Below are 10994 nucleotides of genomic sequence, written 5' to 3' on the forward strand. Positions count from 1 at the left end.
ATAGGCTCAAACACAGCCACAGAGTCCAAGAATGTTTTGGGTTGGAAGGGACCTTAAAGCCCATCCAGTTCCAACCCCTGCCATGGGCAGGGACACCTTCCACTGTCCCAGATTGCTCCAAACTACATCCAAGTGGCTTTGGACACTTGCAGGGATCCAGGGGYAGCCACAGCTTCTCYGGGCACCTTGTGCCAGGGTCTCCCCACTCTCTGGATAAAGAACTTCTCCCTAATATCTAATCTAAATGTTAAACCAAYCCAATGTTTGGTAAATGTTGGCACAAATTGGCACAGTTCTGGCCCATAGCAGTTACCCCTCTCCAGGACAGTGCACAAATACCCCTCAGAGTAGCATAGAGCAGTTCTGTTTCCACTGAGCAATACAAAGAAAAGTCCTGTTCTGAGGAAAGAGTGTTTGGCTGTGTGAATATCCACCACTGCCGAGCCAAACAGCCGCTCCTAACCCTGCTTAGCTGAGAAATGCAGATTTATCCATCAGGATGCTGGAGCTGTGCCCTTTTTGAACTCTTCCCCTATTTCTCTCAGCATTAGTTAATYTTATCAGCAGAATCAAAGTAAAAGCTTTGTCTAATAGCTAATTATCTCCATTAAGATGTGMTAGAAGGGAGGTCTCATGTCTTCCTGGTGCTTCTCAAACCCCTCCTGTGCTCATCAGATAAGCCAGCATGATTCAGAGCCACCAGGAAACCCTGATATCAACTCCACCATAGCATGGAAATACTCCGTAAAGGAACGAGTCCCTCTCTGGGCTAATTTCCACTGCAATCTTGCTCAGCTCCACTCCTGCCAGTTTTTTAAAGATTGAACTTGGAGAATGATACTAAGATATAGTTCTCCATGCTGGAGATGGGARCTTCCCACAAAATCAGGACTAAAGCAGTCCATAAAAAATACATAACAATAGTTTTATAGAAAACTGGACTTACAGTGCTGTACAKTCTAAATCCTATGGGAAAGTCATCTACCATGCATTAAACCTTCCTGGGCTCTCCTGCTTCTTTTGTCTCCTATTCCTTTTGGCATAGGGTTTGAACAACACAAAGCTTGTGAAGCAACACAGGTTTTTAATTTCTTGAGCTCTGCTTTCTCYGCATCACTGCCTTTACACAGCTGCAGTGTTCTGCACTAAACAAACAGTAAAATGTAGATGGTTTTGCTTCCTGTCCTTCAGCATGGAAAATCAGCCATTTAGGCCAACTTTGTCATATCCATTGTCTCTGTTATGGTATTCTAGTCACTGACTGGTTCMTTTTCATGTTTCCTTTTAATTATTATTTTTACAGCATTCTGTGCATGTAAAATGACTTCCTTCTTATTTGTGGTCTTTTGGTAGGAACAAGAATAAAAAATTTTTCCTCAAAAATCTTTTCTATGATCATGTGCCCTGGACAATGAAGTTGGTGAAGAAATCCTGCCTGAACAAATCTCCCACTCAGAGTGTGGACCATCAGCAATCCTGAGAGGCTTTTCACGTATTTCAACAGTTCCCCTGGGACATTTCTTCTCTCCCTGTGCAACTGCTGCAGGGTGTGTGAACTCTCTGGGGGAGGTCTTCCTCAGTGACAAAGCATTTTTCATATTTCTGGCATTGACATGGATTGTTTTGACTCTGTTTTTTTCACCTGTATTGAGGCTTTTCTTTCAGCACAAGGCTTTGCTATGCTGAATTGCATCTGGAAGTTTTTCCTCTGAGAATGCTTTGATGCATTTTCAGATCTTCCGCTATATGGKTCCATCACCAGCCTCAACCACGGCATAAACATGAAAGATGTATATTGTATATATCTTATATAAGACATAAAATAAGATATATTTGGTGTCAAGAAGTAAGTAATTTGACTTTTCAACAAATTCCTCTGTTTCCAGCTGAACAGCAGCTCTCATTGGGCAAGAAAATGAAGATGCACGGGCTCTTCAGCCTGTAGTAAAAGATGAACTTTAGGGAATTACAACTGAGAATGAGCTAATGCATGTTTCAGTTACTGTCATGTGGTTCGGGGAAACAGATCTGGGTATTACTGGAAAATTTGGGAGTGCTTTTTCCTATAATGAAGGGAAAGAGTGAGTTCCTGGATTCCTGCAAGCTGATCTGGCAACCAGAAGGCCWTTATCAGGTAGCTACGCATCAAAATATCAATCAAAACATCAACATAATACACAGCAGTGGTTATACATGCATGGATAGGTGTCTATATTGCCATCTAAAAGAGAATTAAGGAGAAAAAATTACCTGAATCATTTTTATAACTTTCCCATGTTTTATTACAAAACTCTGTAGTGTTCCTGATACACTTTTGCCTGAGATTGCCCTTAAAAAGCTGGAGGCCTATGAGGGCAAAGACACTCAGGCAGAAAACAGTCAGGATCATCACATCAGCAAGTTTCTTAACAGACTGGATAAGGGCTCCTACAATGATCTTGAGTCCTAAAAACACAGTACAAAAAGGAAAAAAAAAAAACAGGATGAAAGCCTAGATTCAGATATTATACTTGACTAGAGTTAAAATAATATATAAAACCAAAAGGCAAGAATTACAGGAAAACACATAACAAATATATTTGCAATATGAGTATAGCTGGGATGAGAGGGACTAATACAATAAAAGTACTTTTTTCCCCATTTCATTTACCCCACATTTTTCAGATGTTCCTTTAATCCTTGAAAAATATTCATGCTAAGATTACGAACTACAGATAATCTAGTTTTCTTTATCCACAAAAAGTAATATGCATAATTCAAATGATACTTCCAACAATGGTAATTTATGAAGATAATATCCACTCGAACCCTCTCCTGGCACAGATAAATGATGAAAGATTATTAGTAGTAAAGTCCYGTCAAAATCAGTTATTTCTGTGGAACCGTAGCTCACAGACCAGCTAGAAGAACATTCTGTAAAACTGAACTTATAGGTGCTAACAGTATCTTTAAAAGCATAATGAAAACAAACTGTATTTAATATTCTAACATTTGATTTATTCTGACTGGGATGGGTGAACTGAGACACTTTTTGTGCCCACAGTTTCAGCTGTGTCTGAAGTCTGTGAAAGGTACAGAAAAGGCAAAAGCCCAACGTTTTGAATGAAACAAAGAATGAATTGTAAGTGGGAGAAAATATCCAGCAAATAAGATTTCTTACCTGGGATTACTGAAATGGTTTTTAGAGCTCTCAGAACCCTGAAAGTCCGAAGGACTGATACATTCCCCAGCGAATTGACTGCTCCCACATACCTGTAAAGTCCATGTGTGAAATGTCAAGTGGCTGAACAGAGCTAACAGGGCAATAATTCTGCAGTGGTCATTCTTGGATGTAAATATTTCCAAGCTTGTTTTAGGTATTATAAAACATACGAATCATGGATTTTTTCTGAAGACTTGCAAAATCAAAACACATTTCTTGATTATTGAAGTTTCCATCTGAGGTGGCTCCTGGCCTGTGCACATCTACTTTTGTGTTAGCATCTTAAAACATCATCAATTTAATATATAAACAAAGATGGCACTCAAAATTATTCATTTGCAAATGCTGGCTGAACTGGCTTGATTTTCCTTCTGTAGCTGCACTTAACCAGTATATAAAAGCTTGCTGATTGCCAGAAAATTAATCTTAAACTAAGATTTTTGGAGATGGAGCCCAAATATAATCCACTGTCCTGGTGCCTATACCCATGACCCTAATTGCACTTTCATTTGTGGGATCAGTAAGTCTGTATTTATGGCCAGCTCTTACATTTCACAATCTGAACACATCCATTAATGGGGAATATMTGCACAACACTATTCCCTTCTTGAAAGACTAAAATGTAATACCATGAAAGCTAAAACAAGGGGAAAAGTCAACTTTCTAGACAGTTTCAGGTGAAATTAGGAGCCATGTGTTAGTTTTTAAACCACAGACAACCTTGGGGACCACAGCAATGAGAACTTCCAGCACACAGAGCCAAGGTGGGTAATCCATATTTTATATGTCTCCACTTACGCCATGACGATAACGGTGAAATCCAACCAGTTCCAGGGATCCCGAAGGAAAGTGAATTCATCTAGAAGGAATCCTTGTGCCAGTATTTTTATCAATGATTCAAAAGTATAAATGCCAGTGAAAATCCATCTGAGGAGGGGAGAAAAGTGCCAAAGGGAAAGAGCAGTATTAGCACTTGAAGGAAGAGGCACAATCAGACTATTTAATGTGTGGGCCAGCAAACTGAGACAATGCTGGGGAGAACAAAGGGATTGCTGCTGGATTTCAGTTTATTCCATCTGGATCTGGCTCATATGGAGCTGGAGACAGTGGCTGACTGCAACCTGGGCATGGCTATTAATGTGCAACCCTTGACACACTTTTGGGCATTYAACAATTTTTTCCAAACCTTTTCTAGTGAATCCCCATAATCTCAGAAAYATGAAAGTCCTAGTTACGAGCTAAAGGAAAGATCAGAATCTGTGTCTTCCTCTGTTTTCAAGTGGCCAAGTGAACGTGTGAATATGCTGTGTTATTTACTTTGGGCACACAGCAYCCATTTCCGTGCAGAATATTTAAACACTTAGAGGAATACAGGAGTAGAAGGTTTTCAATTTAAGATGGCAATTATTCTTATTAATGCAAAATTATCAGTAAAAGCTCTTCTGGACTTAACTGAGTGCACTTATAATTTCAAGAAGGCAGCGATATCCCTACAGAATTCAAAAGGCTTTCATTTGGTAGTCAGCAAATGCACTAAGAAATTATACGGATGTAGAGCTTGCCTTTTCATTTGGAAAGAGGTGTTCTGAAATTATTCTTGAAATGCATTTGAAYGGCAGCTGATGCCAACAGCAGATACAATTCTGATCCAACTTTTAATTCTCTCATAGGCAGAGAAGTGCCTCAGAATCTTCTGGAGATATATGTTTTAATACCATGCAGAGTTTTGTCCCTGCTTGCATGAAGATTTGCCATTCCAAGCTGTTTCAGTGTCATTTAACATGAGACAGTAAAAAATAATTTTAAAACTGGTTTTAGTACTAAGTTCTTGGGAACTTTCTCCTTTGTGTTAGGTGTTGAATTATCAGTATTCATATTCTAGCTATTTTAGCCAAGATGAAAAAGTGAGACCTGAAATATTCTCTAAACAACAAAAAAAAAAAAAAAAAAAAAAAACACGTCAAAAAAAAAAAAAAAAAAAAAAAAAAAAAAAAAAAAAAAAAAAAAAAAAAAAAAAACCAACGCAAAAACACAAAACCAACAAACCCATGACATTGTACATTTCAAGACTGCCTACAAGACATGGATTTGTTGTCATTTGACATTGCAGGTGTTGGCAATGTTGAACATAAAAGCTTTACATTCTAACAGCACCCTGCAGGCTAAGAGCTTCTGACTTCATTAGTGCAAAACTCATAATTTCAATATAAATAGCCAGAATTTTAAAAGACAGCAACTCCTATGTGCTCAATCAGCATCAGCAACAATGGGAAATCCRTCTTGATAGAGAGCAAATAATTACTGAGTGACTTAGAAAGTGCRAAAACTGCAGCAACAAAACTGACATGAAGCCAGTTCAACAATGGAACTCAATCTACACTTACTCTCTCCTATAATTCCAAAATTATTGAGTTTAAAGACAAAAATGCTTCTCAAATAAAAAATAAWTTTTAAAAAATCCTTAAGACAAGTAATTTTCCTTTTAAATCTCCCAAAAAACTCGAGTGAAAGTGGCAAGTCTCAATAACTCAATACAACAACATAAATAAAAAGTATACATACCCAGAGATACTTACTCAACACTTACGTTCTTTGGAGATGACTGAGTCTTTGCGGACTCAGTCAGAGCCATGAAAACACAATTAGTTAAAATGGTGCACATGATAAACCAGGTGAATAATGTAGGTCACGGGAGTGAAGGCAAAGAATACCACATGGATTCAGAACTGCAACTAAATATTCCATCAGTCACTGACACAGTATCTGGGGTTTTGTTTAAAGCTCGTGTRAGAACAGCATGCACAGGTGTTCACTGATTTGGAGCCTTGTCAGGTGACAGCACATTGCTGCTGTTATTCGTGACTTCTGSATTGATTGGCTGCTCAAAGCACAGCAAGCCTGGGAAAAAGACCTTCAGCCACTGTGAGACTGGAGGAAGGATGCAATTTTAGTTTTATTTTACAGCCAAAATCACACAGGTGGAACCTAAACCTGCCTCTGACCTGGCAAAGCTCTTCTCTTCTGATGGACAGCRCACAGTCTGACAGGATGCTTGCAGGGGTCTCAAACAACTGTAGATGATAGAATTATAGGATATGCTGAGGTGGAAGGGACACAAAAGGATCATCGAGGCCAACTCCTGGCCTTTTTTAGGACATCATAAGAGTCACACCCTGTGCCTGACTGCATTGTCCAAACGCTTCTTGCATTCTGTCAGGCTGGTGTTGTGGCCACTGCCCTGGGAGCCRATTCCAGTGCCCASCCACCCTCTGGGTGAAGAACCTTTCCCTRATATCCAACCTAAACCTCCCCTGACTTGGCTCCAGCTGTTTGCTCGAGTCTGTAACCGGTCAGCAGATTGAAAAGATCAGTGTCTGCCCCTCCACTGCCCTTTCTGAAGATGCTGAAGACCACAATGAGGTCTCCCCTCAGTCTCCTCTAGCTGAGCAGACCAAGTGCCCTCAGCTGCTCCTCAAACCGCTTCCCCTCCAGACCCTTCACCATTTTCATAGCCCTCCTTTGGATGCTCTCGAATAGATTGATGGATTTTTGATATTTTGATGCCCATGTTTAGCCAACTCCTGGGGCTTCCCAGCTGCTGTGTGGGATCAGCTGGCCCAAAGAACAGAAATTTGGGCAGCTACCTCATGCACTGACACCTGAGCTCAAGCACATGACTCTGGAGATTTTGCTTGTGTCTTGTGTCATACCACACATTCTGGCAATCCATAAGGTAGAAGTTTATGGGAAAGACACCTCACTTTGCCATTACCCATCCTCTCCACCCCACAAAAAAAAAAAAAAAAAAAAAAAAAAAAAAAGAAAAATCCTGGTTTAGCTCTAGGTATGGTCCAGCTGCCACAAGGAACTCTTGGGCAACATGGACCACTCATGCTGAAATGCCAATGTCAGCCAATCTGTGCCCAGGGAAAGCCTCAGATGAGAGGCAATGCTCTTCCAGGGATGTCTGCACACTGCCATGGTGACAACCTTGGAGCCATTGGAGCTGCCTCAGCACCACAGAGCCAGGAGATGGTTGGAAATCTGAGATCCACACAGGGACACCACAGACTCCACTCTGGGGCTGATCCAGCCCCRAGCAGCAGCTCAGGCATCCTTCCCCAGTACCAAACTGGTGCACTACACTTGTGACCCCCATCCCCTAAATTTGATATATAAGGTGCTCTCTATATTATATTATTATATTCCAAAGGTATTCCCTGCAACAGCACTCCTGGAAATATTTACTTTCACATACCACATGTACACTTTTTGAATCTCATTTCCCAAAGAAACTAAGTTTGCATGGGGTTTTTTTTTCTGTGTTTTCTTGCCTATCTCAATACTTCCTCTCAAAACTGGCCAATGCTTCATCATCTTTGAGTTGAATTTAATTCCCACATTTCGGTAAACAGAAGATGAGAAAGAGGATGGRGATCTTATCAATCTTCTCACTGGGGAATGTTCCAGAATGAGATACTTGTTTGCGAGACATCAGGAAACCAATATCAGAGCTCAAAATTTTTCTGTAGAAAATCAGGTGAAATAAACCAAATACTCACAAAACTATTTATTTCTAACTATCACAAGAACACCAAAACTCTAATAATATCTAAGGTAATTCATCATTTTAATCCACTGGTAGACAGGAAAACACCAGATTAATTCAATACTCTAAAATATGAAAGGTTAGGACTATGTAGGGTTTTATAATCAAAAAGAGTGTGYAAAACCGATAAAAGGATATGAATGTATTAAAATTTTAATTGCTCGTCTTCGTATTGGATGGAAAGGACTGAAGATCCACAGGGCACGTGTAGCAGTAAATCTGTAGATTGTTTTCTGCTTGTTTAGCACTATAAAAACCTTTTAAAAATAGACAAACAAGAATTAGTCAGGAAGTTGAACCCAGAATAAAGCTTTTGTGCTATATCCTATTGTATCTGCTTGAATTTCAGTTTACCCTGGTTAACCGGAAATGCTGCATTTCTTTGCTATTCTTTTCCGAGAAACTGATGAAACTTTAACTCTCAGGCTGTAAAATGTTCCATAGCACAAACTTCTTTTTTTAATCTTGTGATTTGCAAAGAGTCATGCACAGAAATGATCTTGCTCATGATTATTTCCTTAAAATAGAATGATCCCCTCTTTGAGTCAAGATATACAGAGGTGCAAGGATGAACTGCAGACTTTATAATTATCTACTATTGTTGACAGTGATCCTCAAGCTCTTAGACTGTAGAAATTGGTTTAATTTTTAACTTGCTCCCAAGAAATAAGCATARTTCCCAATGGATTTGTTCCCATTTCTCTGTTTGTCATTGAAAATAATATTTTTCAAAATGTCACTACTGAAATATGAAGCTTGAGTCAGGAGGTTTTGAGGATTTATCAGTAATTGTTTTAAAATACTTTTTATGCTTAAGTGTCATTTATTGCATGTGCAAGTGGAACAAAAGCATTGAGATGGAGTTTGGAAACATATTTTTTGGAAACATATGTTTGGAAACATATTGTTCCAAACTATGGAATTTAAGAAAATGTACAAGATTTTGCACAAAATGCACACAATTGTTATAGCTTCTAAGTATTATAATCTCTTTCTAAACCCCCGCTTTTCTTCCTTTATCAATTTTTCTTTTTCTTCTTCCAGTCAGAATCAAATGTTAATCACTTTCTTATTATTAATTTCTAAAATTCAAAATAAAGCTTTTTTAAAAAATTACATCAAATCACTACACTATGCCAACTGCATCCATTTTTTTAACCTAGAAGGGGATGTGAGCTTCTCCAAAGGGATGAAACAAAACTCTTTGATAGGTCATCCACAAAAATTTTTCTTYGCAATACAATAAATTAAATTTAATTAATTAAAAATTCAATCCAAGCATCTTGGTTGGTTCTAACCTTATGATCTTTGTAGTATGGGTCGAGATCCTCCAGTGGTTCCCCAATGAGGTCTGGAGGAGGACTTCCATAGAGAGCTGGTAACTTTTGGAAAGCTTTCAGGTCAAGTTGAGGACGGGGTTTCTCCTCAGGTTTCTCCTCAGGTTTCTCTTCAGGTTTCTGCTCTGTGGTATTTTTTTGGCTGCTCTTTTTGGCAGCAATTCTCTTTTTGATCTCTGCCAAGGATTCCTGAGTGAACTTACGGAAGTTGTTGGTACCAGGTAACAAGAATTCAGCCATTTTTCATGCTTCTCTTCCTGTCACTAATTCTGTCCAAATAATGGAAACAAGCAGAAAGGAAGTCAAATAATTCCAAAACAGCTGTTTGACCATGCCTGACTGAGAAAATCAAGTTTCTGAGCCATCMGTTTTTAAGGAGAAAGAAAAAAAAAGATCAATACCTTTTTCACTGAGAAGTCTTCTCACTATTTTTTTTTTATTCTATGAACTGATAGGATGTGAGCAGAACTCTATAAACTTAAGGATGTATTTGGAGCACCTCATTCAAGATGCACATTATCCTAAATATTCTTGAGCTGCTCAGGAAAAAACCCTACTCAGGAAAAAACCCTACTCTTCTGGTTCAGCCAAGGATTTGGAAATGGGATGGCAAAACCCATCACACTGCAACATCAAATAAGTGGCAGCAACATCAAATAAACCGTCAGCAACAGGAGGTTCAAGTATTAAATTAATTAATGCAAATAATTAAATTAATAATGCAAAGAATTAAATTAATAATGCAAATTTAATTAATTAATTAATGGAAATAATAATGGAAAGTCCATCCTGGGGGAGTCAGCACAAGAATGAGCAGCGTCCTGGAGGATTTAATTTGTGACCCACAGAGTCAGTACTGACTCACATGGAGGACAGAAATGCTTGATCTGACAAAGTTTTTATTTTACCTTCTTGCTGGAATACAGAAAGTAAGAGCATACTAGAAAAACACTTTGCATTTTTAATGAAGAGATCCAGCCAGGTTTTGGATAGAACCCATCCACTAAAATATTTTCTTTGATTATGACCTCTGGGAAGACACTGTTAGCTCGGTGAAGGGTCAGGGGATTCCTGAGCCAGTGCAGCCCCAGCTRCACACTGTGCAATGACCCCGCTGGCCAAGGGCTCTCCCTGGGGTGGATCACTGCTCAGCAGGCACAGAAGATCATGYCACAGGCACACAGTCAGTTTTGTCCATTCAGAACCTGCCACCACCCCTTCAAGTGTCCTTGACATAACAGCAGTGAGAGCTTAATCTTAAATTTTAAGATGCCCTCCAGCSTGATAACCTGTTCTTCCACCTTTTTTTTCCAGACAGTACATGGAACTCCCCAGGAAAACACAGCCTGGATCAAGAGGCTTTGTTTTATTTTGCAAACAATTTTTTTTTCTGTGCTGACTCCCTGTGTCTTCCCCTGCCTTTTCATTTCTCCCCAGATACAACATGATTTCACTTGACCTCACATTGCTGAGCTGTAGGAAACCATTGCTGTGAGAACAACAGCTGGAGGCCAGTGCCTAACTAACTGCAGTGAAATTGCTCCATTTTTGCAGTCTGCCTGCCTCTCCCATTAAAGCAGCACACGAAATTATGAATATGAGAAGTAACCCTTGCTCCCAGCACAAATTAGCATCATTTCTGGAAGAGAAATAGGWCAGTCAGGCAAGAACACTCATTATTCTATACTTTTCATGATCAGGTTAACAGTCTGGAAGCTGTGTGTGGTATTACAGTAAAAATGAAAGCTGTAACATCCACTCACAAGTTCCCAGGTCTTCATCTGGACAAAGTGGTGTTTGTCCTGCTGATGTTCAGAGTAATTTAGATGTTGTGGTATCAGTAATG

At 39.2% G+C, this 10994-nt stretch overlaps 1 protein-coding gene across 1 annotated transcript in view; it reads right to left on the minus strand.

The window, feature by feature from the left end:
• The window catches only part of LOC130573160 (sodium channel protein type 4 subunit alpha B-like), a 31933-nt gene extending 22545 nt beyond the window's left edge, over nucleotides 1-9388 (minus strand). The window contains exons 1-6 of the mRNA XM_057365413.1: nucleotides 9110-9388; nucleotides 7950-8068; nucleotides 5806-5883; nucleotides 4001-4129; nucleotides 3161-3252; nucleotides 2251-2445 (exon numbers count right to left, since the gene is read on the minus strand). Of these exons, the coding sequence (XP_057221396.1) occupies nucleotides 2251-2445; nucleotides 3161-3252; nucleotides 4001-4129; nucleotides 5806-5883; nucleotides 7950-8068; nucleotides 9110-9388 (892 nt within the window). The remainder of the gene's footprint in view (nucleotides 1-2250; nucleotides 2446-3160; nucleotides 3253-4000; nucleotides 4130-5805; nucleotides 5884-7949; nucleotides 8069-9109) is intronic.
• Between the last annotated feature and the right edge of the window lie 1606 nt (nucleotides 9389-10994).

This window comes from Malurus melanocephalus, unplaced genomic scaffold (assembly GCF_030028575.1).
Source record: "Malurus melanocephalus ecotype Western Australia unplaced genomic scaffold, MMel_1.1 scaffold_52, whole genome shotgun sequence".
Classification (NCBI taxonomy): domain Eukaryota; kingdom Metazoa; phylum Chordata; class Aves; order Passeriformes; family Maluridae; genus Malurus; species Malurus melanocephalus.